General features: G+C 34.2%; 1 protein-coding gene across 4 annotated transcripts in view; it reads left to right on the top strand.

Moving 5' to 3' along the window:
* Nucleotides 1–23,194, top strand: part of ZFR (zinc finger RNA binding protein) — a 77,309-nt gene extending 54,115 nt beyond the window's left edge. For 3 of the 4 annotated variants that reach the window (XM_027868847.1, XM_027868848.1, XM_027868846.1), the window contains 7 exons: nt 1,479–1,629; nt 4,097–4,238; nt 9,410–9,507; nt 10,365–10,460; nt 18,364–18,475; nt 18,594–18,691; nt 20,252–23,194. In XM_027868847.1, coding sequence (XP_027724648.1) covers nt 1,479–1,629; nt 4,097–4,238; nt 9,410–9,507; nt 10,365–10,460; nt 18,364–18,475; nt 18,594–18,691; nt 20,252–20,431 — 877 coding nt within the window. In that variant the 3' untranslated portion in view covers nt 20,432–23,194. Of the gene's footprint in view, nt 1–1,478; nt 1,630–4,096; nt 4,239–9,409; nt 9,508–10,364; nt 10,461–18,363; nt 18,476–18,593; nt 18,692–20,251 lie in introns of those variants that run through there. The other variant, XM_027868849.1, reaches the window with a different exon arrangement.
* Nucleotides 23,195–23,801: the final 607 nt, after the last annotated feature.

The raw sequence follows: 23,801 nt of genomic DNA, 5'->3' as shown, positions 1-23,801 counted from the left end.
TAGCCTTCTAGATGGTACCTCAAGTCTCTACATTCTAGTTAATCCTCTACTCTAAATTCCATTCGCTATTATCAGCAGCATCAAATATAAAACCCTCTCATTGGTTTTTAAAGCCCTTTATAATCTGACCCCTTCTTACCTTTCCATCTTTTTAAACTCCTCCATCTACTCTACTATCCAGTAACATTGGTCTCCTTGCTGTTCCTTAAAAACGGGAAGGGAATAACAAACATGTATTAAGTACTGACAATGTTCCAGGCACTGGGCTCAGCACTTTACAAATATTGTCTCATTTGAGCCTCACAACAACCCTGAGAGGTAGATAATCTTATTATCCCCATTTTATTGTTGAGGAAACTGAGACTGACACAGGTTAAGTGACTTGCCCAGGGTTACACAGCTAGTAAGTATTTGAGTCTGGGTTTTGAACTTGGGTATTCCTGTCTCCAGGCCCAGTGCTCTCTATCTCCTGTGCCTTTAGTTGGAAAGCACTCCATCTCACATCTTATGTTTTCCCTGGCTGACCCTCTGTAGTCATGGATTGTCCTTTGTCTTTCTTTGTATCCCAGTGCCTGGCACATTGCTCATTGTTATTCAGTTGTGTTCAGCTCTTTGTGACTCTGTGGACCATATTGTCCATGGGGTGGTTTTTGTTTTGTTTTTGTTTTTTTGGCAAAAATGCTGGAATGATTTGCCATTTCTTTCTCCAGCTTATTTTACAGATGAAGAACCTGAGGCAAATAAGGTTAAATGACTTGCCCAGGGCATATAGATAGTAAGTGTCTGAGGCTGCAGGCCCTGTGCTCTATTCACTGACCCACCTCACTGCCTTCTAAGGTCCTGGCACATAGTAGGCCCTTAGTAAATGCTGTTGACTTGGCTTTATTACTCAGCAGCCAAAGTGATCTTCCTAAAGCATAGTTCTAACCATATTCTTCCTTGCTGTTGCTGGAACATGACATTACATCTTTTACTCCCTACCCTTCACTGGCTGTTGCCCCCATTCCTTGAATGTTTTGTCCCTTGAATGCTGCCTATTCTACCTGACTTCTTTTAAGACTCAGCTCAAATCTTACCTTCTCCAGGAGAGGGCTTGGCTCATCTCTACCTGTCTTCTTCACATAGCTGTTAGTGCCTTCTCTGGCATTACTATCTACTCTGAATATAGTTTGTATTATTTGTAATTATTTACATGTTGTCTCCCTGATGAGAATGTAAACTCTTTGAGAGCTGAGAACTTTTTTGCTTTTCTTTATATCCTCAGTGTTTAACATAGTGTCTGGAAAAGGGTAATACCTTTATAAATGGTCGTTGACTGACAAGTTGAATTCTAGTTCTGATAATGCAGACTGCCCATTTTTAGTGGAAAATTTAATTGGATGGCAAATTTTTATCTTAATTTATATATTGATTGGTAGATAGATGTCCTTATTGGGAAAAAGAGAATTCTACATTGTAATGCAATGATTTTGCTACAGAGCTTTGAAAGGAGTCTTGCGAGTAGGAGTATTGGCAAAAGGATTACTCCTCCGTGGAGATAGAAATGTAAACCTCGTTTTACTGTGCTCAGAAAAACCTTCAAAGACGTTACTGAGTCGTATTTCAGAAAACCTTCCCAAACAGCTTGCTGTAAGTATTGTCTAGAATGTTAATTTTTGCTCCTTTTTGGGTTTGGAGTTATTGAAAAGACTGTACTTAATACCTAAATAATCAGAGTTACTAATGTGAGCTTTCTAGGCAAACTTTTTTTTTCAGTCACACATGCTTTCTGGCAAGTTTTTTTTTTCCCCACTGTGTAATTTTATATTTTGTAGTAAATGCATTTGGTATTATACAGTCTTACCAGTTTACTTACGTAAGGTAAAACTGGAACATATGTTATCTTTAGCCTTCTTTTTTTGAGACTTGAATAATGAGGGGGAAGTCATGGTTAATTGGGACCAGAAAGTAGCTATAGAAGTAAGTATATCTTTCCAGGTTATTTTTTTTGAGGCAGTTGGAGTTAAGTGACTTACCCAGAATCACACAGCTAGTGAGTGTTATATGTCCGAGGCCAGATTTGAACTCAGGAAGTCCTGAGATTGGTGCTGTATCCACTGCGTTGCCTCTCTTTCCATATTTTAAGCCACTAACTTCTACCTCTTTAAGTATATGTTTTAAGTAAATGTGAACCTGCCCTTCTGAGATCTTGTTGCCTTTTGGTGATGCCTTCCATAGCTTGCCTGTCTGAAAGCTTCTAATGGTAGGGAATATTTCTAGTGAAACATGAGCACTCCATATACTACTGATAAAGCAATTCCTTTTTGTACTCTTGTTTAAAAATTTTTTTAATTTTCTGAAATTTGAGTCCTATTTAAATTTTAGTCAATAGAATTGTTTATAGCAATAACATCATGTCTTAAATTCCCAGTATAGTTTAGATTGTCCTGAAGCTTATGAATTTTTTTTCCTGGTACTACCTCATCTGTAAGTTTTGGGTCAGACAACAATTAGTCATCTAATGTGCCCCGCATTTGAGCTTCTGTTTTCAATGCTGACAGCTCCACCTCCTTTCTACCGTGCCACCTCCTTTAGTGACAGTTTTGCCTTGGTACTGATATTGTTATATTTAGTCCAGCCCATTAATTGTCAGAGTGGAATAAAGTTGGTAGTGCTACTACCACTTACCTTATTGAGTTGAGAAGTTAGTGAGTTGAGAAGGTGGCTAAGCTCAATATTGTAGAATGATTCCAGGGACTTGGTTCATGGAAAGATTGTGGAACTTTAATGTTCCTTAATTCCTTGCAATAATGGATTAAAAAATTTGTCTCAGCCAGTAACTTTATGTGTTATTCTTAATGCAGGTGAGCAATTAGACCATTGGAGAGAGGTCATAGGATCATAAACCTTGAGGCAGAAGGGACCTGAGGGGCTATCTAGTCCGATATCCTTGGGGGTTTGGGGAGGGGCGGTGCTCTATCTACTGCATGCACCACCTAGCTGCCCCCCGCAGTATCCTTGTTCTACAGGTGAGGAAACAAGGCCAGGAAAAAGTGACTTTCCCAAGATCCAACAGCTAATACGAGTCAGAAGTGGGATTTGAATCTATGTCCTCTGACCATCCAAATAGATTAGATTCATGGGAGTTCTTTCTACAGTACTAATTTATATGAACACTTATGACTCAGGAGTGATACCTTTTTTGTGTTTTTAAAGGAAACAAAAAAACCATAAATGGAAATGCCAGTTGATATTTCTCTAAAAATCACTTAATTTTATTTCCGAAACAAATGCTTTTCAAACTTTGTGCCAGATCCCAGGAAATCCTTATATTACAGTACTCTAGCACCAAGTGACTCTTCTGTTATAACACTGTAAGGTTTAGAAAACGTTTACAAATATAACCTCATGATCTTGCAAAAATTCCTTTTGCCTTCAGGGAGTCTGTAAAAGGAATTGTTTCTGGTTTGTGATGAGATTACATTTTTTCCCCCTTACATCTTATTCTTTTTTTAATCAGGAGACAAATAACTAGTTCTTTCTGATCATATTTTCACTGGATACTGAAGAATGAAGGGCAAAAGAAACACTCCTGAGATAGAGACATGGAAACTATTTGTATTGTTGATGTTGAGGAAGAGGTGAAAATTAGGTAACCCTTAGTCATTATGTTACCAGTCTATGGTACAAAACCCATTGTTCAGGTGCAGAACAGAAACTTCCATTTTGAGAATAGATTTATCTCCTGGCTTCTGAGTGCCCATTTCAGACTGAGCCACAATGTAGTCAATCCTGCATATAAGAAATAGCTAGAATATTCATGATGAGGGGTAAGGTAAAGAAATAATTTTCCTTGATAATTTTATGCCAACCTCTCTCTGCCAGGATTCTCTTTTATCCAGCTGGGTCAAAGCTAGGTCTCCGCTGCTCACAGCTGATTGACAAGTACATTATGACAAATTTCCAAATTTGTATGTGTTATAGAAAATTAGAGGCTGAAAAGCACTGCTATAGATATGATTACAGTTAATTGAAGCTCCAAGAATGCAAATAAAAAATTCTTCCTTTATTTGACAGTACTAAAGATTTCATTTGATACCTTTTTTTTATCATATAGGTTATAAGTCCTGAGAAGTATGACATAAAATGTGCTTTATCTGAAGCTGCGATAATACTGAATTCCTGTGTGGAACCCAAAATGCAAGTTACTATCACGCTGACATCTCCAGTTATTCGAGAGGAGAACATGAGGGATGGAGGTTGGAAAGTTGTTAAAGATACTACTTTTCCAATAACTGTATCTATTCTGTTTAAGATGGCATTAAGCCCTAGAAGGCAACATGCTGGCATTACATATGTATTAGGGAGAATTGACTTAATAGACATTTCTGTTTATGACCATTTCCTGAAAAGTAAATACTCTATTTGCTAATGTATTTTGTTTCTTGATCAAACATCATAGCATGATTGATTTTGCTTTTTTTTTTATTTTAAATGCTAACCTCAGTTTTCTGGAAAAGTTCAAAATTATTTTTACCTGAACAGTTCAGGCATTTGGATATTTTAGAAAAGTGGTATTTATAGAAAGGGGACATGAGTTTTAACTTTACAAAAGTTTTTGCCCCTGCATTATAATTTTTAAAACTGAAGTATTTTAGAAATAAAACTACTGGATTGTGAACTGGATAAATGATGTCTAATACATTCTTAAGAGGCATTGTTACGCATCTAACTATAGCTTTTGCTTTTATATTAAAGTAAATGTCATTTCCAGTTTTCTGAGGTTGCTCCTTGGTCTGGAGTGCTTTCATAAATACACAGCCTCCTGACATTTATAGGTTTGAGCATTTGACCCAGACGCTGTACAAGAAATATTATAATAAATGGCGTAGTTAGTGAGTTCAAGCCCAAGTGAGAGCTCTTAAAATAAATTTATATTTATAGAATATGAAATCCTGGTGCCAGCAGTGTTGCTTTAGGGACTGTTCTGTAACACTTTCAAAGCTTCCAAAGCTTTTAAGCCAACGAGCATGATCAGTGTCTGCAGTATGTTGGTTCTACCGTTTTATGGGTCAGATAAAATTTACTTTGTTTCCTTTTATGATGTTTTCATCCATCTTAATTTATTGAAATTGAAGTTAGTCTATATCAGTATTACTATTCATAATATAGCCTTGGGGGAAAGATAAACTAATATAAAATACCATGCATATAGCAAGATTATTAAGAACATATATAAAAAATGGCACCAACAGTTTTTCATTTACCTTACTATATGAGGGGTTTTATCATAGTAATATAATTTGTGAAGACAGATTTGTGATGACAACTGCTTTATGCTTTGTTGTCCAAATTCTTCCATGCCCCAGAGAACAAAGCTTCATTTCTTTTAATGTGTTCATTAGAAATCTGTTGAATCTCATGTGCTACACATTTCACTTCATTTCAACATCTTTAAAGATAAATGGATTTTGTGTCAAGGTTGTTTTTCTGGATTTTGGGGGGGGGGGGGGGTGTTGTTGGTTTTTTGCTTTGTTTTGTTTTTTGCCCTTTTCTTTTCTTTTCTTTTCTTTTTTTTTAAAGCAGGCCCCAATCTGGTCTGGTCATGGATTTTGTCAAGAAAATAACTTTTTTAATCAATCAAATCAAGTCATATGTGACATGTGACTTTTCACTTAAGATTTGGGAAGGAAATCACATAAGATTTATTGGGGGGGAAAGCATTATTTTTCTAGAACACATCAAATTATAACCCAGTCAAGTTTAATTTGTTCTTTGTTATTTTATAGTAGAGCAAAAGTCTTTAGGTTATGAGCTATAGGCATAATAACTTAAAAACTTTAATAACTTACCTCTTCCAAAGGAAACAAAACTATTTTTGTCTGACCCACATTTGAGTTAGAATTACTGTTCTGAGTTTCATTTATCTGCTAAGTAAGTATTACTCTGAAAGGAAATAGCAAAAACAAAAATTATTAGATTTCACTTCAAGACACGGAGCTGAAAAATGGATATACAAAAATGTCAGAGATGTTAATACAATGTTGCCTCACTGCATATAAGTGCAGTAAATCATGTCTTCAGCTTTATTATGAAGATTGCTTCTTTCTTGCTGCAGAATAACGGTATGTGTGGTTTTTCTCTTACTGCAGCTCCCAATGCTCTGTGTCTTAAAATGGTTTAAAGCCCTTTAGCTTGCTTCGGGGATTTAGTTCAGGTGGTAAGGAAGGCTTTGCCGGAAGAATTCTTGTAAATGAGGACTTTGCACATAGTTTGGAATCCTGCTGATGGCCCCATTTAATTCCCCATCCAAAATAAAATAAAATGGCTTTTAAAAATCAAATTAAATTATTGAAATAACTGTTAATCGCATAGCAGTCATATTCTTCAGTAGTTTGCGTTTGACAGTTATCCATCGTTTCACAGAATTGACTTTAAATTTGATATGTTCAAAATGCTCTAACCCTTGCTGTGGAATCTTTTCTTCAGCAAGTCAAGTATGTGTGTGTGTGTGTTTTTTTTTCCATCCTTAGCTTATCAGGCCCGGTCCAAAGCCTTCTAGCAGAGGGAATTGATTCCTGTCAGGGGTTGCTGCCAAGACATCGGAAGGATTTTTGACCAAGGTTTTCAAAAGCTCAGTGTCACACCTGCCATATTGAATAAGGAGGGGTTTTGGATGCATAGTTCTAGCATTTTACTGTCCTTTTGTGTGTTTTTTGTTTTTATGTTTTTGTTATTTTTTTTTTGTCCTGGTCTCTATCTTTCATAGAATTAAGCGGTGTTCACACTAGCTTTAAAATGGTTGACTGGGTTATATAACCATGTTTATTGAAATTCATATACCTGTTAACTTTTAATTAGTACATAGTGTGGACACAGCATGTCTTCTAACTGACGATTAACCCCTTATTCATATATTTTTAGAATATATTCACACAGGGTAAGAATTTGCCTTTTGTTTTTGTAAATTAACCTAGTCTTTGTTGTATGTTAACTGGGTGTTAAGCAACAAATATGATTTTAGCACAGTGACTTTTATTAAGGGGTTAATCCATTTGAAATGTAAAATGGGTACAAAAATCCACACATTAAATTTTATTTCAAATTCCCTAATAGATAGCCTTAATTTATTTTGAAATTGCAATAGGTGTCTTGGCATCTTTGGACTTAGAGTATTAGCTAAAAATTTCAAGCTTATTTATGCTGTCCATCAATGATATATGGGATACTTCTGAACCACAATGTAAAATCAAGATTTTCTGCTTGTGGATTGGGGTGGGGAGGGGAGGTTTCATATGAATTTGGAATAATTTACTACTGTAAAATTTTAAATTAATAGGAATTATAATCTACTTTCAATTATGAGTTTTTATTTTTTTTTTAAAAAAAAAAGATTGCACAGTATCACCTATTTGCACTCTAGTTTTAACCAAATAAATAAGAGACCTTAAAGGCTTTTGGCGCATTATGCCCCTTGTTCTTTTCTGCTTTTTACTACTTTCCTGGCTGTGCTTTCCAGTAATCCCTTTTCCTTTCTCAAAAAATGTCCGAACTATCATTATACTCAAGTTGACTCCCAGAATTTGTCTTACCAGTTTTTCTCTAAATGTGTGTTTACTAATAATTTGCCTGAATATCTTAGTTTCATTATATTTGCTTCATGAAATCCTTTTTTATTACATACAGTCTATATACTCCTTTATATCAAAATATTTTCTATTCCCAGGCTGTCTATAGACTTCAATAGATTCTGAAAATTTATTTTTGTTTCATTACCTGTTTTACCTTGTTTTATAATAGAAGTGATGAAACGTAGCCTCTTAGTTGACATTTAAAATATGCCCAGTGCCTTTCTGAGGACTTCTAATCATGAAAACAGTGGTAAATTTTCCAGTTGTAAGCAGCACTTTAAAAATAAAATAATCTTTCTTTTTTTTTCTTTTCCTATCACAGTATCTTGCCCTTATTTGTTACATTAATGACCTCAGGTTTTTTTTTTGTGTTGTTTTTTAAATTCTCTTTACATTTAGTGATCATCTGCTTAAGCATTAGATATAATCAGTAACATATAATGTAAAACTTGTCCAAATATAACCTATCTTTATACTGGGCTCAACAAACAACCCTCTATGAGTTAGGCTACATTATATCTTTTAAGTTTGTTAGCTCTGCAATTTTATAACAAGACTTAGGGAGGCAGCATTGTATAGGACAAAATTACAGAACTTAGCAGTATAGGACCTCTGGTCTAATCCTAGCCCTGCCACTTAATATATGCGGCTTTGGGCAAGTAACTTAATCTCTCTTGGCCTCAGTTTTATCGATTACAAAATGAGGAGGTTGAGCTTTGATCACTAAGGTCTCTTTCTATTCTAGCTTGATGTATAATAGTGAGTTACCAGTTAAGATCTATTTCATTACCAAGTGTTGATATTCGTAGATGTATACATTCTTGCATTGAGATACAAGGTAATCAATTATTGGATTGGATATTGAACTGGACACTGTACCATTAAAAAAAATTAACTTTTTCATTACTTGAAATAACTTGATTTGCCTTGATCTTTAGGTGCTGTTGCTAGTTTTTTCCAAAACACATTTGTGTACTCCCTCTAATGTGACAAATACTTATGACATAGTAACCTTGAAATTACTTATTAAATTGAGGTATACAAAATATACTTTCTTTCTCAGTCAGTAAAGCACTGTGTTTATTGTATCCGTCTTTTATTCTGTCTTTATCACAATAGTACCTATTTCCCCTCTTCTGCTTTAACACTATACTGTGATATACTTTATGAGAACTCTGAGAATTTTAAAGGGCATTTCACATTCCCTTTTCAGTAAGTCAAACTCTCGAGAAAAAATATTTCTTAAACCTTTTTAGAATTTACTGTTTTCCATTCTTTAAAATCTTCCTTTTCCACGAATTCTAAAATCTCTTTCCAACCTTGTTCACGATGATTTCCTTTCTAAAATTAGGTCCAAAATAGCCTGTGACCATTTAAGATGATGAGCAAATTCCATAAGTTTGTTGTAAATTCTACTTTATTGAAGTGGATTTTTGTGTTCCCTCTGTCTTGTGTTCTTTGTGCTGGTGCACTGTGTCCAACCATCCTTCCTTTAACATTTAATTTTGGAGGGGATTTATTTTCCTGGAACATTTATTTGAAATCTAATTATACTGTTGCAATCATTGCAGTGAAATAATAAAGTGACTGAGAGTTAAACTTCATTTTGCTCTCATCTTCATATTGGGTTAACATTCTATGAATTTAAAAGAATTTTGCTGAATATTAATCATTGGTTTCAAAGTGCTAGTAAAATCTCAAATGGCATGTGTGACATTGAAGCTACTTTAAGGAAGTGTCTTGCTCACCTGGTCAAACACCCATTCCTCACTGCATTTTGCCAATTCAATCCATTTTAGATGTAACCTCGGGTATGGTGAAAGACCCACCGGACGTCTTGGACAGGCAAAAATGCCTTGACGCTCTGGCTGCTCTACGCCACGCTAAGTGGTTCCAGGTTCGGAACATCATTTTACTTTTTTCTTGTAGCCTTATGAGAGAGTAGTTCAGTTACAGTATGTTTAACTGTATATAAACACTCAAAAGGTTGCCCATGGCAATGCTACTTTAAATTAAATGAACAGAAAAAATGTTAACATAGTTCAGTACAGATCTGCTTTATGCAGCTATTGCTGATTTGACAAGAAACTTACATTTTGGGGTGTTTGGTTTTTTTTTGTGTGTGTGTGTGGTCATTGAGAAGGCGATGTTGAAAGCTTGACTCGCTCTGGATCACCATATGCTGTGTATTTATATTATATTCCATAAGGCTGCAGAGTACCTTTGCTTTAAATAATGGAATATGTGTTTAAAGCTTTGTGTTTAGTTTTAAGATTTTTTTTCCTGTTTCTCTAAGTTTATAAGTGTAGGGAGTGAAAGGTGAGGAAGCAGCTGTTTGGTTTAGTGACTTTGCAGTCTTGCAAAGGCACAGTAAAGAAACCAAACAGATTCCCTCAACCTTTCAGTCCCTAGACAAAACTTTTTAGCTCTTTACTTTATTTCCTTTATTTCTAATATAGGCAGATTTTTAATTTACTGTTATAAATGAACATAGGTCAAAGTTCACAGGGGATCAAGAAATATTATTCTTGTATAATCTGTGCACTCTGACTTAAAGTACATACAGCTTAAAGTACTAACCTTGGCATAAAATACTGCTGTAAATGGCAGCTCATGGAATGAAATTTTGGAGTGATTTATTTCTGTCATTATAGCTGAGCTTCCATTGAACAGTGGTGTTTTAGCTTTTTTCATCAAGGGCTATTTTCAATAGTTTCTAGGATTAATTAATTTGATTTTTGTATTGCTCTCAAGGCTAGAGCTAACGGTCTGCAGTCCTGTGTGATTATCATACGTATTCTCCGTGACCTCTGTCAACGAGTTCCAACTTGGTCTGATTTCCCAAGCTGGGTGAGTTGTTTATAACTTGTATGCTGTGAAAAATGTATTGGTGATGTTACTGATTTTTTGACCTAAATCTAACTTTTTTATTTTCATTTTTTATTTCATGTCCTAAAAGTAGCATACTTTTTTCCCCTTTGAAAAACAACAGGAACTTAAAAAAAAAAAGTTTCATTTCTTCCAAAATAATTTACCACTTAAATATAAAGATGCTACCTTAACTATCTGATTTTTCATTTTTTCTGTATTTTTTCTGAAGAAGATATTTGTTGTGGTTATTATAAACTTTATCTTAGGCATACATGGTGTTAGGATTCCAGTGACTAATTTTGAATGATACTTCAATAACAATACCTGCTTCATAATCATTTCATTTTCTGATGCCATGTAGCTTTCTATATTACCTAGGAGGCCATCACTTCCAACCCACACCTAAATAAGAATCCTCTCTACAACATATTGACAAGTTGTCGTCAGACTTGTGCTTGAAAGTTTCTAATTTTGGGGGGGACTAATCTCCCCGGGCAACTCATTCCTTGGAAGTTTTTCCTTAAGATAAGCCTTAATTTGCCTCTGTAACTCCAATTTATTGTTGCTAGTTCTGTTCTTAGGAGTAAGACAGAACTGGTCCAGTGTTGGCCCAATCCCTTTTCTGTGTGAATACCCTTCAAGTGTCTGGAGACAGTTAATGTTTCCCTTTGGAAGTCTTGTCTTCTTCAGGTTAAATATCCTCAGTTCCTCTCACTGATCAGGCATGAAGCTGAGGCTAACCCTTCATCCAGCTTATCAATAGCCTTCTAAAATAAGTGGTTCTCAGGAACTGAGCAGAATCAGATAGTCTCATCAAGGCAGGGAGTAAGAAACCTCCAGGGCTAAACACTCTCTTTCTTTGATGGCAGCCTAAGATTATGTTGATGTTAAACATCATTCACCTCTTCAGCTTCTAGTCCTCTGACATGCCCATATGCTTTTCCATTGCACTTCTCTCAGGCTGTGCCGCCTTCATCTTATACTTTGGGTTTGATTCAAAAGTATAAGATTTTAAATATTTATTCCAGTTAAATTTAATCTTCTTAGATTCAGCACAGTGTTTTAGCATGTCCTGATCTTTTTATCCTAATGCTGTATTCCTTCACTATTAGACCTGTCAGTTTTGCGTTTTTGGCAGATTTGATAAGCTGCCATCCATACTTTGATTCATGTCATTGGGAAAAAAGTTAAACAGCAGAACTCTAATGGAGTACAGCTCCTTTGAATGCATTTGGAATAGTCACCTGTTACCAAATTGTACTGCTTAAGCACATTAGGTACAATTCAATGCCTACTCTGTACCTTACAAGTAGTAGATATTCAAATAATGTCTTTTGACCTTTACACCTTACCAATAAGCATCATTTATTTGTTTGTTTGACTAAGCATTGGGGTTAAGTGACTTGCCCAGGGTCACACAGCTAGTAAGTGTCAAGTGTCTGAGGTCAGATTTGAACTCGAGTCCTTCTGACTCCAGGGCCAGTCCTCTGTCCACTGCGACACCCACCTGCCCCCAAGACATCATTTAGATAAGGGGTTCTTAACCTTTTTTGGTGTCAAGGACCCCTTTGACACTCTGGTTGTTGAAGCCTATAGACCCCTTCTCAGAATATTTTTAAATGCATATAGTAAAATAAATAGGATGACAAAGGAAATCAATAGTATTGAAATATAATCTGTAGTCAGGAAGGCAGTCTAATGGTGGGTTTAATTATTATAGTAATTTTGAAGTAATGATGAGTGTAGGTTATATTTTGAGATATTTGCAACAACTAACATAAAATAATTTATCTAAAATTTTTCTAGTGGTGACAAAGTTACTGCTAAATACTGCTAATACTGTTGTAGTTTTTCATTTAATGAAGGAAATAGTAAATTTCATTTCAAGAATGGTGAAAATAAAGATATAGAAAATTTTTTCCCCATCTAACTTACAGACTCCCTGAAATCTATCCACAGATCCTTTGAGGGTCTGAGAACCCCAGGGTAAGAATCCTTGATTTAGATTAACTGGAAAATAGAAAGGATTATGAATGTATTTTTCCAGTTAATTTTTCTAGCCATCTAAGTAAAACTGTATTAGTTAAAGCCTGTAATCTGAAACATGAGCCCTTTTAGTTGACATTGTAGAAAAATTTTCATTTGCACATCTCATTATTAAAATAATTATAGGGGACAGCTAGGTGGCACAGTGGATGAGCACTGGCCCTGGATTCAGGAGGACCTGAGTTCAAATCTGGCCTCAGACACTTGACACTTACTAGCTGTGTGACCCTGAGCAAGTCACTTAACCCCATTGCCTAGCCAAAAAAAAAAAAACAAACAATAAAATAATTGTACAGACATTAACTCCTCCAGAAGGAGAAACAATTTATTCAAATTAGCATAGACTGTTTCTTACATCTTCTTAATAGTTTTTTTAGTTTTAAAGTCAGTTCAGAAGGGTTTTTTATGGATGTGTGAAAAACACTGAAAACTAGTCTTGTTAGTTTGACGATTAACTCCTCTTAGTATACTTCTTATTAGACCAGTCAGTTGACATTGAGTGCAGGTAGGATAATTTGAGCTTATCTATTTTTCCCCTTTGCCAATTAAAAGCAAATGTAAGTCACCACATAAATTATTTTAATCAGGCAATCAGTTTGAACTTACAGTTTTCAGAAGAGGAAACAAAAATTGTTAGAAATTGCCGTAAAAAATGTTTGGTCTAGGGGGCAGCTAGGTGGCGCAGTGGATAGAGCACCAGCCCTAAAGTCAGGAGTACCTGAGTTCAAATCCGGCCTCGGACCAAACACTTGACACTTACAAGCTGTATGACCCTGGGCAAGTCACTTAACCCCAACTGCCTTAAAAAAAAAAAAGTTCAGTCTCAATAGTAATCAGAAATAAAAGTGCAAACCACTTTGAGATCCCCTTCTTCCATCCCAGCACAGCCATCAGATTAGCAAGAATAACAGAAAGCATCAAAACAATGCTGGCAAGGTTGTAGAGGAAAAGGTATACTTATTCATTGATGCTTGAATTGCAGACTTGAGAACAATTTTACTTGTTTCTGTTTATCCAATAATTGTGTTATTGGGAATGTAACTTGAAATTATTGTTAAAAACAAAACCAAAAAAGTCCTGTTTTCAAAGATTTACAGCAGTTTTATTCATACTTATAAAAGAAAATAACCTGGACACAGTTTAAATGTCCAGTAGTAAGGGGAATGGTTGAATAAATTGTGGTACATTAATATAATGCAATATTGTATAGCAATTAAGATCAAGCATAGAAATACGGTGGAATCTGGAAATACTTTTACAAATAAAGCAAAGTAGAAAAAGCAGAAAATCAAAGCACACTCTAATTACAACCACATAGAGAACAAGAACAATTGAATGAGAATAAATGGACTAAGAATTCTGATGGTGACTTAACGAGAATTGAATGAAAAATTGTTTTGTAGCTTTGTGTAATAAAATTAATTACAATGTAAATAATTCCTAATTAAGTTTAACTGTCTTGATGTTCATCTGGTTACTAATAAAACATTTAATTTTTTAAAATGAAGTCAAGAAGTCCAAGGATGGGAGGACCTTCCCTTTTGCTATATTTATAAATGTCACAGTCCTGGAACTTGAATGATTTTCTACCAGAAAGTTTCACTTATTCTAAATTAGCAATTCTTTAATTTTAATTTCATTACTTACTATAAAATCTTTCATGTTCCACTTATGCCAAGTTAACATATATTCCAGAATCTCTAAGCCATTATGTGTTATTCTGTATTAAATTGTTATTGAATTATACTAAATCCTTCTTAGAGACTATACCCAAAAAAGACATTTTTGAAAGCTGTAACTTCTTATATAGGCTTTGCAGTGTCGTTTCATAAGCCAGTGACCTGTGCATCCAGATGGTTGCTTTTAACAGGCATTATATATACATTTATGCCCATTACCATGTCTTATAAGTTCATGATTTCTCTTTGCCTCCTTATGTCCTCATATATTTTATCTAAGTAGAAGATTCAAAATCCTCAGTATTTGATACCAAACAGATTTGATTTTTAGTGGAGTTTTGACTGTAACTCCAGACTGTGTTCTGATGTTAGTGGAATGTGTTTAATACAGGTTCTAAGGGTTATCTCAAACGTTAAATGAATTTAATTTTTTCATTTGTGTGCAAGCTCCTTCTACCCCAAATATCATCCTTTTCACACTTTACTAGACCATTTTTATAAAATTATCAAAGTATATACTCCCCAGAAGTTAGTACTGAATGCAGTTTTTGTATAAATTTCTAGGCAGTAGGTATGCAAAATTTTCTATTTTAAATATTATTTATATTATTAACTTAATATTATTTATATTATTAACTAAAGCTTTCTAAGCATGGAATCATTAACACTGATATTATTTATAAGTAAACTTTGCTATATGCTTACCCTGAACTCTTTATCACTCCCACATTGTCCTTTCTAATAAATCCTATGTATGTCCTTGTATAGGAGTGCCAATGAGAGTCTTTGAGGACATTTTCCAGATTTCTAAAATAAGTTTTGAGTAACAAAATATTTGCTTGACCATTTTTGATGGGAATGTTTTTAAGATGTATTGTTACATACTTTGGCCTTTTTAAACAGAGTGTACAGAACAGTAATTTAACCTTTATTTGATATCTAAAGAGTCATTGTTGTGAACATCAGTCAATCAGAAAGCATTTGTTAAGCGCTTATTATTTCAGGCATTGTTCTAAGTTCTGTAAATACAAAAAAGGGCAGAAACGGTCCCTGCTCTCAAATGTTTACATTCTCATAGAAGAAACATGTAAATAACTAGATATATACAAGATACATGTATGTGGAAGGTACTATCAGGGGAAAAAGCACTAATAACTTGGGGGGAAGAGAGGGCCAGAAGGGACTCTATCAGAAGGTGAAATTTTAACTGAGTCTTGAAGGAAGCTAGGGAAACAAAGGCAGGGATCAGCACTCCAAGGATGAGGGCAAAAGCAGGAGGTGGAGCTGCGGTATTGTTTTCAAAACAGCAATTAGGCCAGAGTAGTTGGACCTTGGAGTACAAGAAGACTGGAAAGGTAGAAAGGGGCTAGTTTATGAAGAGCTTTAAATGCCAACCAGAGGAGGAGGCAGGTGGCAGGGTTGACATGGTCAAATCTACAGAGAAATTTTTCCCTTGGCAGTTGTACGGTACTTTTATGTTTTATTGATACTTTAAGTTTTATTTTTTCAATATCACTTTAAATTAATGTTCTTCTGCCAAATAGACTCCTTCCTTGTAATAGAGAAAACTAGTTATACAATATCAGCTAACGCAATGGCTATTTCTAACATGGTCTAGCATTCCACATCTGTAGTCCCCGGTTCCTGTGTTTATAGGAGAAACATAATTGGGTATAAAGTAAGAGTTAATAGGTACCAGATGGGGGCTTAGGATAGAAATTGGGCACATTATGTAGGGGAACTGACTTTTCCTGGTTCTTGGCCATGTGTTGCAGGCAGTTGAAGTTACTAGGTAAATGAACCCCAGGAAAGTGAGGTGTCATTATATTTAGTGTTCACTGGTGCTAAATGATTCAAGATGCATGGTTTCAGAGCTATCACTAATCTGAAAGCTAGGGAATCTCAAATTCCAATCATATCCTCAAACTTAACACTTTATGTTTTGAAGATTAGAACGCTTACGGATTTCAGAATATGTAAAATTAGACATAGATTAGTTTGACCTGTATATAATTTGCAACTCTAGTTTTTTTTTTAGTCAGCTTGATAATAAAAATAAGCATATGTTTTTCAAACCCTGCCTTTAACCTCTTACTGTTTTCTGTATAAACATACTTTTACATAATTGTGATTACAATATGTACTTTCCATTTTACTACTTACAGTTTTACTCCAGTAGACTATAAAGCTCCCCAAGGGCAGGCACTATTTAGTTTCTGTCTTTGTGTTCCCAGTGCCTAACTCAGTGCCTAGCACGTATTAGATATTTAATAGTAGACTTACTGAATTGAATACTTTGTGTTATTATTTGAGGAAGCATGATGCAGTGCAAACAGCGTTAGGTTTGGAAGTCAAGGACCTGGGTTTTTATTATTAAATTTATGCTTTAATTCTTTCTAACTGGGCAAGGCAACCTCTTTGTATCAGTTTCTTTGTCTCTAAAATAAAGAAACAGTGTTAGACATAGAAGGACACTTCCAGATCTGAAGCTGTTCTCTATTTCTGTATATTTATTATAATTGTCACTTAAAATGACAATATAATATTGTATTAAGATTACCATAATCTACCTAGACATTCCCCAATTTTGGGGCATTTGGATTGTTTCCCAGTTGCTTTGCTATCATATATTTCATTTAACTGTTGTTTTACACATACTTTTTAATTCAGTTTTTTTTTCCAATTCTAAATTCTCCCTCCCCACTCTCATTCCCCAACCCAATGAGAAAGCAAGAAAAATAGGACCATTACAAATATGTATAAGATTTGCAAAACAAATTTCCAGATTAGCCATGTTTACAGAAGAAAAGAAAGAAATAGAAGAAAATGCCTTCATTCTGCATTCTGAGTCCATCAGTTCTGTATCTGGAGGTGGATAACATGCTTCATCACAAGTCCTTTGTAACTGGTTGTTTTATTGATCAGAGTTATAAAGTCTTTCAAAAGTTGATTATCTTTATTTGCACATATTCTTCTAAGTGAATTGTCACCACAGATCTCTTCAGACCCAGTAGCATTTACAATTTTTGTTATAATTAAGGCTGTGTATTGTCTCTCTATGTTATTTAGTGAAACTTTTAAATGAAAGTAAAATATGAACACAAATTTCTGTAATGGACAATTATTCATTTAGTAGTTAGTTGTTGTTCAGCCATTTTAGTTGTGTCCTACTCTTTGTGACCTCATTTGGGGTTTTCTAGCCAAAGATACTGGCGTGGTTTGCCATTTCCTTCTTCAGCTCATTTTGCAGATGAGGAACTGAGGCAAACAGGATTAAGTGACTTGTCGAGGGTCACGCAGCGAGTAAGTGTATGAGTTCAGATTTGAACTCAGGAACATGAGTCTTCTGACTCCAGATCCTGCATTTTATCCACTGAGCCACCTAGCTGCCCTCATTTAGTAGTACTAGCCACTTATTTTTTGGAAAAGTGATTTATTAAAAAGTGAGGCATAAAAGATAATTTCCAAGATTTTCCAAGTTTGTAGTTGCCACTAGGAGAGTAGGATAATATAAATCTAGCAGTGTCTCAAATGAAAATTATGGTTTTGTTGATTATAAACAATAGGAAAAAGTACCTTAATCTTCTTTAACTTAAAATGATCAGAAAATTGTAATATCAAAATAATGTGCTTTAGTCCCTCAAAAGCCATTAAAATGAAATAATTTGAGCCTTTAAAATTTGAAAAATTTTATGTACTTTCACTGTATTTAACTTTTACATATGGATGGATCTGTAATCTTCTTGTGTGGTTATTCCTTCTACTACCTTAGGTCACATCCATAATTCATCCATAATATCTCATCCTGTATGATTTTTTTGTTACTATTTTTCCATACAGCCTCTGTTGAGTCTTAAACCAAAACATTTGTGGCTTTTGGTGATTGTGAATGCTAATTTTTTTTTTAAATAGTGATCAAAAATTATTTTAAAATTTCGTTTATTCATTTTTGTAAGTACAAACTGCAAAATCAGTTTAACACATACACCTTTATAGGATGCAAGTTGATGCTTACGTTTTCTGTTTACTAGACTAGTTCTTACTCTTTCATAGCACTTTTCATTTTTTATTGATTATAATTGTATTCTCGTTAGTACCAGTAGACAGGAATGCAATTTTTTTTTTGTCGACTATTAAAGCATTAACATTTTTTTTAGGCTATGGAGTTACTAGTAGAGAAAGCAATCAGTAGTGCTTCTGGACCTCAGAGTCCTGGGGATGCATTGAGAAGAGTTTTTGAGTGCATTTCTTCAGGAATTATTCTTAAAGGCAAGTTACATTTAATTGTTGATTTTTAAAAAATCTGATAACTGAATAGGAATGAATAATTTTTAAAGGATAATGAATATTTTTTCAAACTTTCCTATTTAATGGTGATATGCTACAGGTGGTCCTGGACTTCTAGATCCCTGTGAAAAGGACCCATTTGATACACTGGCTACAATGACTGACCAACAACGAGAAGATATTACTTCTAGTGCCCAGGTAATGTTAATAGCTCTTATAGTAAAAGCTTTACAGCCAGCTAGCTGTAAGGGACCGGGGTTAAACCTGTTAGGATCATAGGTTATAGTGCTCAAATGGATCTTATAGAGATCATTGATTCCAGCTCCCTCAATTTACAGATGAGAAAACTGAGCCCCAGAGAAGCAAAATGACTTACTCAGGATCACATAGGTGGTAAATATCTGAGCTGGTATTTGAACGTAGGTCTTTCTGACTCCCAAATCCAGCTGACACTGCCTGCTATATTATTCTGCTGCACTGTTAGATTGTCCTTGGGATTTCTGCCATTGCACTGTCATAGGTGAGATCATTTTAGATATTATTGATCCATCTGGATGTTACACTTGGCTGGAATATAATATAGATCTGTCTTCAAAAGGACTTAAGTGAAAGCACTTTATAGTGAATTTCAACATTCTAAGTTAATTAGAATTAGAACCTGGAGCTCTAGAGCAGTTAGCATTTATCTTGTGTTCCAGTATGGGGTTTGTGTTCATTAATATGATGGTTATGCAATCAATTCTCTATCATCTACACTAAGGGAAAAGAGAAGAGATATGTAGATTTGAAAGCCCATCAGGAGCCCTACAAGTTTTACCTTCTAAGTTAATATGAAGCAGAAATATTAGTATCTGCCAGGATACTTATGTGTGGTTTTTTTCTCTCTTCTCACACATCCTTCTCCCCCCACGTACCTATTTGAGTATGATACCACTGATATACATATAGGAAGAGGAAATGAACCTGCATTCAGTTTTGGTTAGAATTTTAGTTCAAGTTTTATGTTCCTCTAAGGGGAGAGTTTCAAGAAGAGAGTGTCACAAAAATTAAAACTGTAAAGTCATAATTATGAAGTAATAGTAAAGGAAATTATTTTATCTAACCTGGTAAAAAGAAGTTAAGCAAAGATATAACAGCAGATTCTTACACAGGCGATAACTGTTTTCCATCTCCTTTGAAGATAAAAAGACAAGCTAAAATATCTTAAACTATGGCAGAAAAAAAATCACTAGATAAACAGATTTGTTCAGGGTGAAGGTGTCACATATTGAAATGGAAGGCTGTTGAATCTCCAAGGATGTTTTTAGTTGTTCTGTATCAATAAAATCTTTTGAAACAGATGTCTAAAATGAATTTGACAGCTTAATCTAGGCAAATAGTGATAGAGCATTGGTTATATACATAGCTATTTGTTAATGAAATCATGGAGGCATAGGTTGTGGTTGGGGTTTTTTTTTTTTTAAATGAAAATCAGAAAATTTTTATTCATACATGTAAAGTTAATATTTGGATTAGATTCATCCCCATAAGTGACGAATACTGTTTATTCAAACCTGATTGAGTAAATTATTTGGATAATTTTTTCTCTTTAATATATAGATACGCTAGCCTTTGAAACTTGGAGGTTTTGGAGGAGATGAATCTTGTTTGTTATAGATAAGTATTGATACCTTGGGGGCTTAGGATTTTTAGTAATGATGTTTGTTTTTTTTCTGGACTAGTAAAATTGCACTTCACAGTGACTCTTTCTCTCAACAGTTTGCTCTGAGACTCCTTGCATTCCGTCAGATACACAAAGTTCTTGGTATGGATCCCTTGCCTCAAATGAACCAGCGCTTCAATATCCACAACAACAGAAAACGAAGAAGGGACAGTGATGGAGTTGATGGATTTGAAGCTGAAGGAAAAAAAGACAAAAAAGATTATGATAACTTTTAAAAAGTTTTTTGTAAATCTTCAGTGTTAAAAAACAAAAAGGTGTGCCCAGTTGTTGGCTGTTTTTCATTCATAATAATGTCTACTTTGAAATGCTTATTAAAAAGTTAGAGGGTTAATTTTGCGGAAAGAACCAGGTGTTTCTGTGAATTTAAAAACTTTTAATGAATGTACAGTGTTAGGTATTTTATGAATGGAAAGACACCAAAAATATTTGTACTCAAATTAGGGGGGAGGGCTGGCAAAGTATAAGTTTAGTTCAGATTTTTGCCATTATTTTACTCATATTTTACTAGCTACTTGTTAGAGATTCCCCCCATATCCGTGTCTTTTATTAACTAATGCATTGTCTTCGTAAATCTTAACTGTATTTAATGCAACATTCGTGCTTCTGTTGCTACATGTATTTTGATATTTTTATTTAGAGGTTTTGTTTGCTCTTTGACACTAGTTGTAAGTTACTTTGTGTTACAGGTAATATACAGCTTCCCTCTCCCCTTAATATTTTACAGCAGAACTTTTTTTTGTAAAGTGAGACTGCAGGATTTTTTGTTTCTTTTGTTGTTGTTCTATATGTGAAGGATTACAACACAAAAAAAGTTACCCTGCCATTTGAGTGCTCAGAAATGAATATTTCTGCAGATCTTGTGGCATTTGTCTCTTTAGTGTGATATAAAGGTGTAATTAAGACAGATTTCTGTTATTCTAATCAAGTTTGCTGTTAGTTGTGCATTAGCAGTATAAAAGCTAATATATACCGTATGGTCTTGCAACAGTTTTAAAGCATCTGCATAATTGATAATAAAAGTGCATGACATTTTTGTTTTTAATAGACGAACTTTAAAAACTATCATTTTAGGTTTATTGCGTAGATCTTTGTACAATTGACTTTTGACATAGCAAGGCCAAAAAATAACTTTCTGAATATTTTCTTCTGTGCATGTTGAAAGGGCATTTTCACATTTAAGTGGGCTAAGAAGATATTTTCAAAAAAACTTTATCAGTGTGGACTAACACCAATAATTAGCCCTTAATTATGATGGAATTTTCTCTTATTGGTGCCTGTGAGGTTATTCTAGCAGCTATTTCACTCTAACACAGTTCAGTGATTTCCTCCCTCATGCCCCAGTAATTTGCAGGCTGTTGAAGTAAGGTTGATAAACTATTTATTGGACAAAAAAAAAAAAAACGAAGATTTTTATCAAAGAAAAACCCAGAAAATTATTTGATGTGGCCATCTTCTGTGCTTATGTCACCTTCAAAAAGCTAAATATTTTAGCAGTGATGTAATGAAAGTGACATCGGATTGTTGATGTATGCGCTGGTACACAGGTGTCATTTTGTTGTCACAGCACTACAGTGAAATACGCAAATAAAAACTTAAATTCATTTAATGAGTTAAATTCGTTATATGTTAGAACTGACATTTTAGTAGTTCTGTTTGTTCTATATACTAGATCAAGCTACTCATTAAAACTCAAGAATTGGCATTCATTCAACATTCTAATTCTAGCTCACAGCATTCCTGGCATATTTTTAAAAATTAATTATTAATACTGGAGATTTCTGAACATTTGTTTTATTAATTAGGCTTAATTTTGTTTTGATTTCATTATTTGATTTTTAGATTTGAGGCTGCCCCAAATATTTTGAGAGGCAGAACAGTATAATGGGGGAAAAACACTAGATAAGAAATTGAGACTCAAGTTCTAGTCTAGACTTGTCCACAAATTAGCTGAATGACCATGGATATTTATTCACCTGTCTGCCTTGGTTTCCTCAGTAAGAAGGTTTGATTCAATTTCTTTCAGCTTAACTGCTCTTTTTCAGCTCTAAAATTCTGTGGCTAAAATTTTGTTTTGCTCTTCCTACATCTATCTCTTAAGGGTGCAGACAGGTTCAAAATTATTTTCACTTCACTTCTGGAAATTTTGTACTTGATTCAGGTTAATCTGCAGTTGTAAGTGGAACATCCAGGCCATAGGTCCTATTTATATAGATCCACTACTTGATTCCTTTATGACCTATTTTTTTATTTTAATGTTCTTATGTGTGAATAATCATTTGGATTCTATCTTTGACCAGCTCAAATAATTAAGGTTAGCACATGAGGATTAACTAGCCACAGTTTTGTCAAGATACAAAATGTGATGGCCGACAATCAGTTTGCTGCATGTGTGGCTTCATAGATGTCTACTTTTTAAAAGCTCTATATATGACAGATAGTACCATATAAGCCTACTTATTTGAAAGAAAAACTACTCTAAAAAAGAAGTTATTGCATTTGTGGATTTTTTTTTTAATAATTCAATAACACTTAAAGATCACCATGTGAAGTTTTGAATCCAAAGCAGATAGGACATACTACTTAAGTACTCTCAGATTAGCTATTTTAACATGTTTGATAAATGAAATGTTTATCATTATGTAGTCACTTCTCATATGCCCTCTTAAATCCTAATCTAGCTTTTCCCTTGCCATTTCAATATGCTTTTGGGCTTCTGCCCTCCATCTCCTATTGTTACTGTGTGTCCAGGTTGTGTACATTAATTTTAATAACTCTAAGGAAATAAATATTTAGGAAGGTGAATATCATTCCCACCCCCAAATTCTGTGATGCAAATCAAAACAAAATGAACTTTTGATATTTGTACTACATGGCTCATCTCCATAACTTTGAATAATCAAGTTAATGGTGTTTTGAAAAAATCAATGAGGGAGTATTACTTGACTTTTGTATTTAAATAAATGAAGTCATCATTTCAACTCTGAAATATTGGTCATTTTATTCTGGCCAGAAGAAAATTAATTGGCCAGAAGGGAAATAAATGGAACAGCACTTTAAGATGATTTTTTTTCTTTGTTTTCAAAGCATGCCCACAGCAACATACTAAATTGTTTGAACATTTTCTGAACTAATTAGAGCAACAAAAAATCCCTCATGTTGAGTCACCAGGTTTTACCATACAGTTCTAGTGCTGTATATTTTTTTTGAAATTCAATGTATAGGACTTTAAATGAAAACTTTAATAAATATAATAAACTCCTATTCATAATCTGAAAAAGTCTCAAACATAATTTTTGTAATTCTCAGTATTTTGATGGATCCATGATCTCATTGGTGTGAGTACACTCCACTAGTGCAGAAAGATCCAACTATATATATTTTGTCAAGTTTGTTTTTAAATTTGTTGCAAATTAGAGATCTTAATATAAATATTCAGTTAATCATAGACTCATTCTCTTAACTATTCTGGATTAATGAGTTTACTATGTCATAATTTAGAATCTAGTTTGCGTATTCTTCCTACTTGCTATAATTTGCGTAACCCTAAATTATTTTTCACATTCTTGAAACTGGGATTGTTTGAAG

Source organism: Vombatus ursinus, unplaced genomic scaffold (genome assembly GCF_900497805.2).
Source record: "Vombatus ursinus unplaced genomic scaffold, bare-nosed wombat genome assembly UNPS02014791.1, whole genome shotgun sequence".
Classification (NCBI taxonomy): domain Eukaryota; kingdom Metazoa; phylum Chordata; class Mammalia; order Diprotodontia; family Vombatidae; genus Vombatus; species Vombatus ursinus.
The sequence above is the reverse complement of the archived record's forward strand: the minus strand, read 5'-3'. Positions and strand labels throughout refer to the sequence as shown.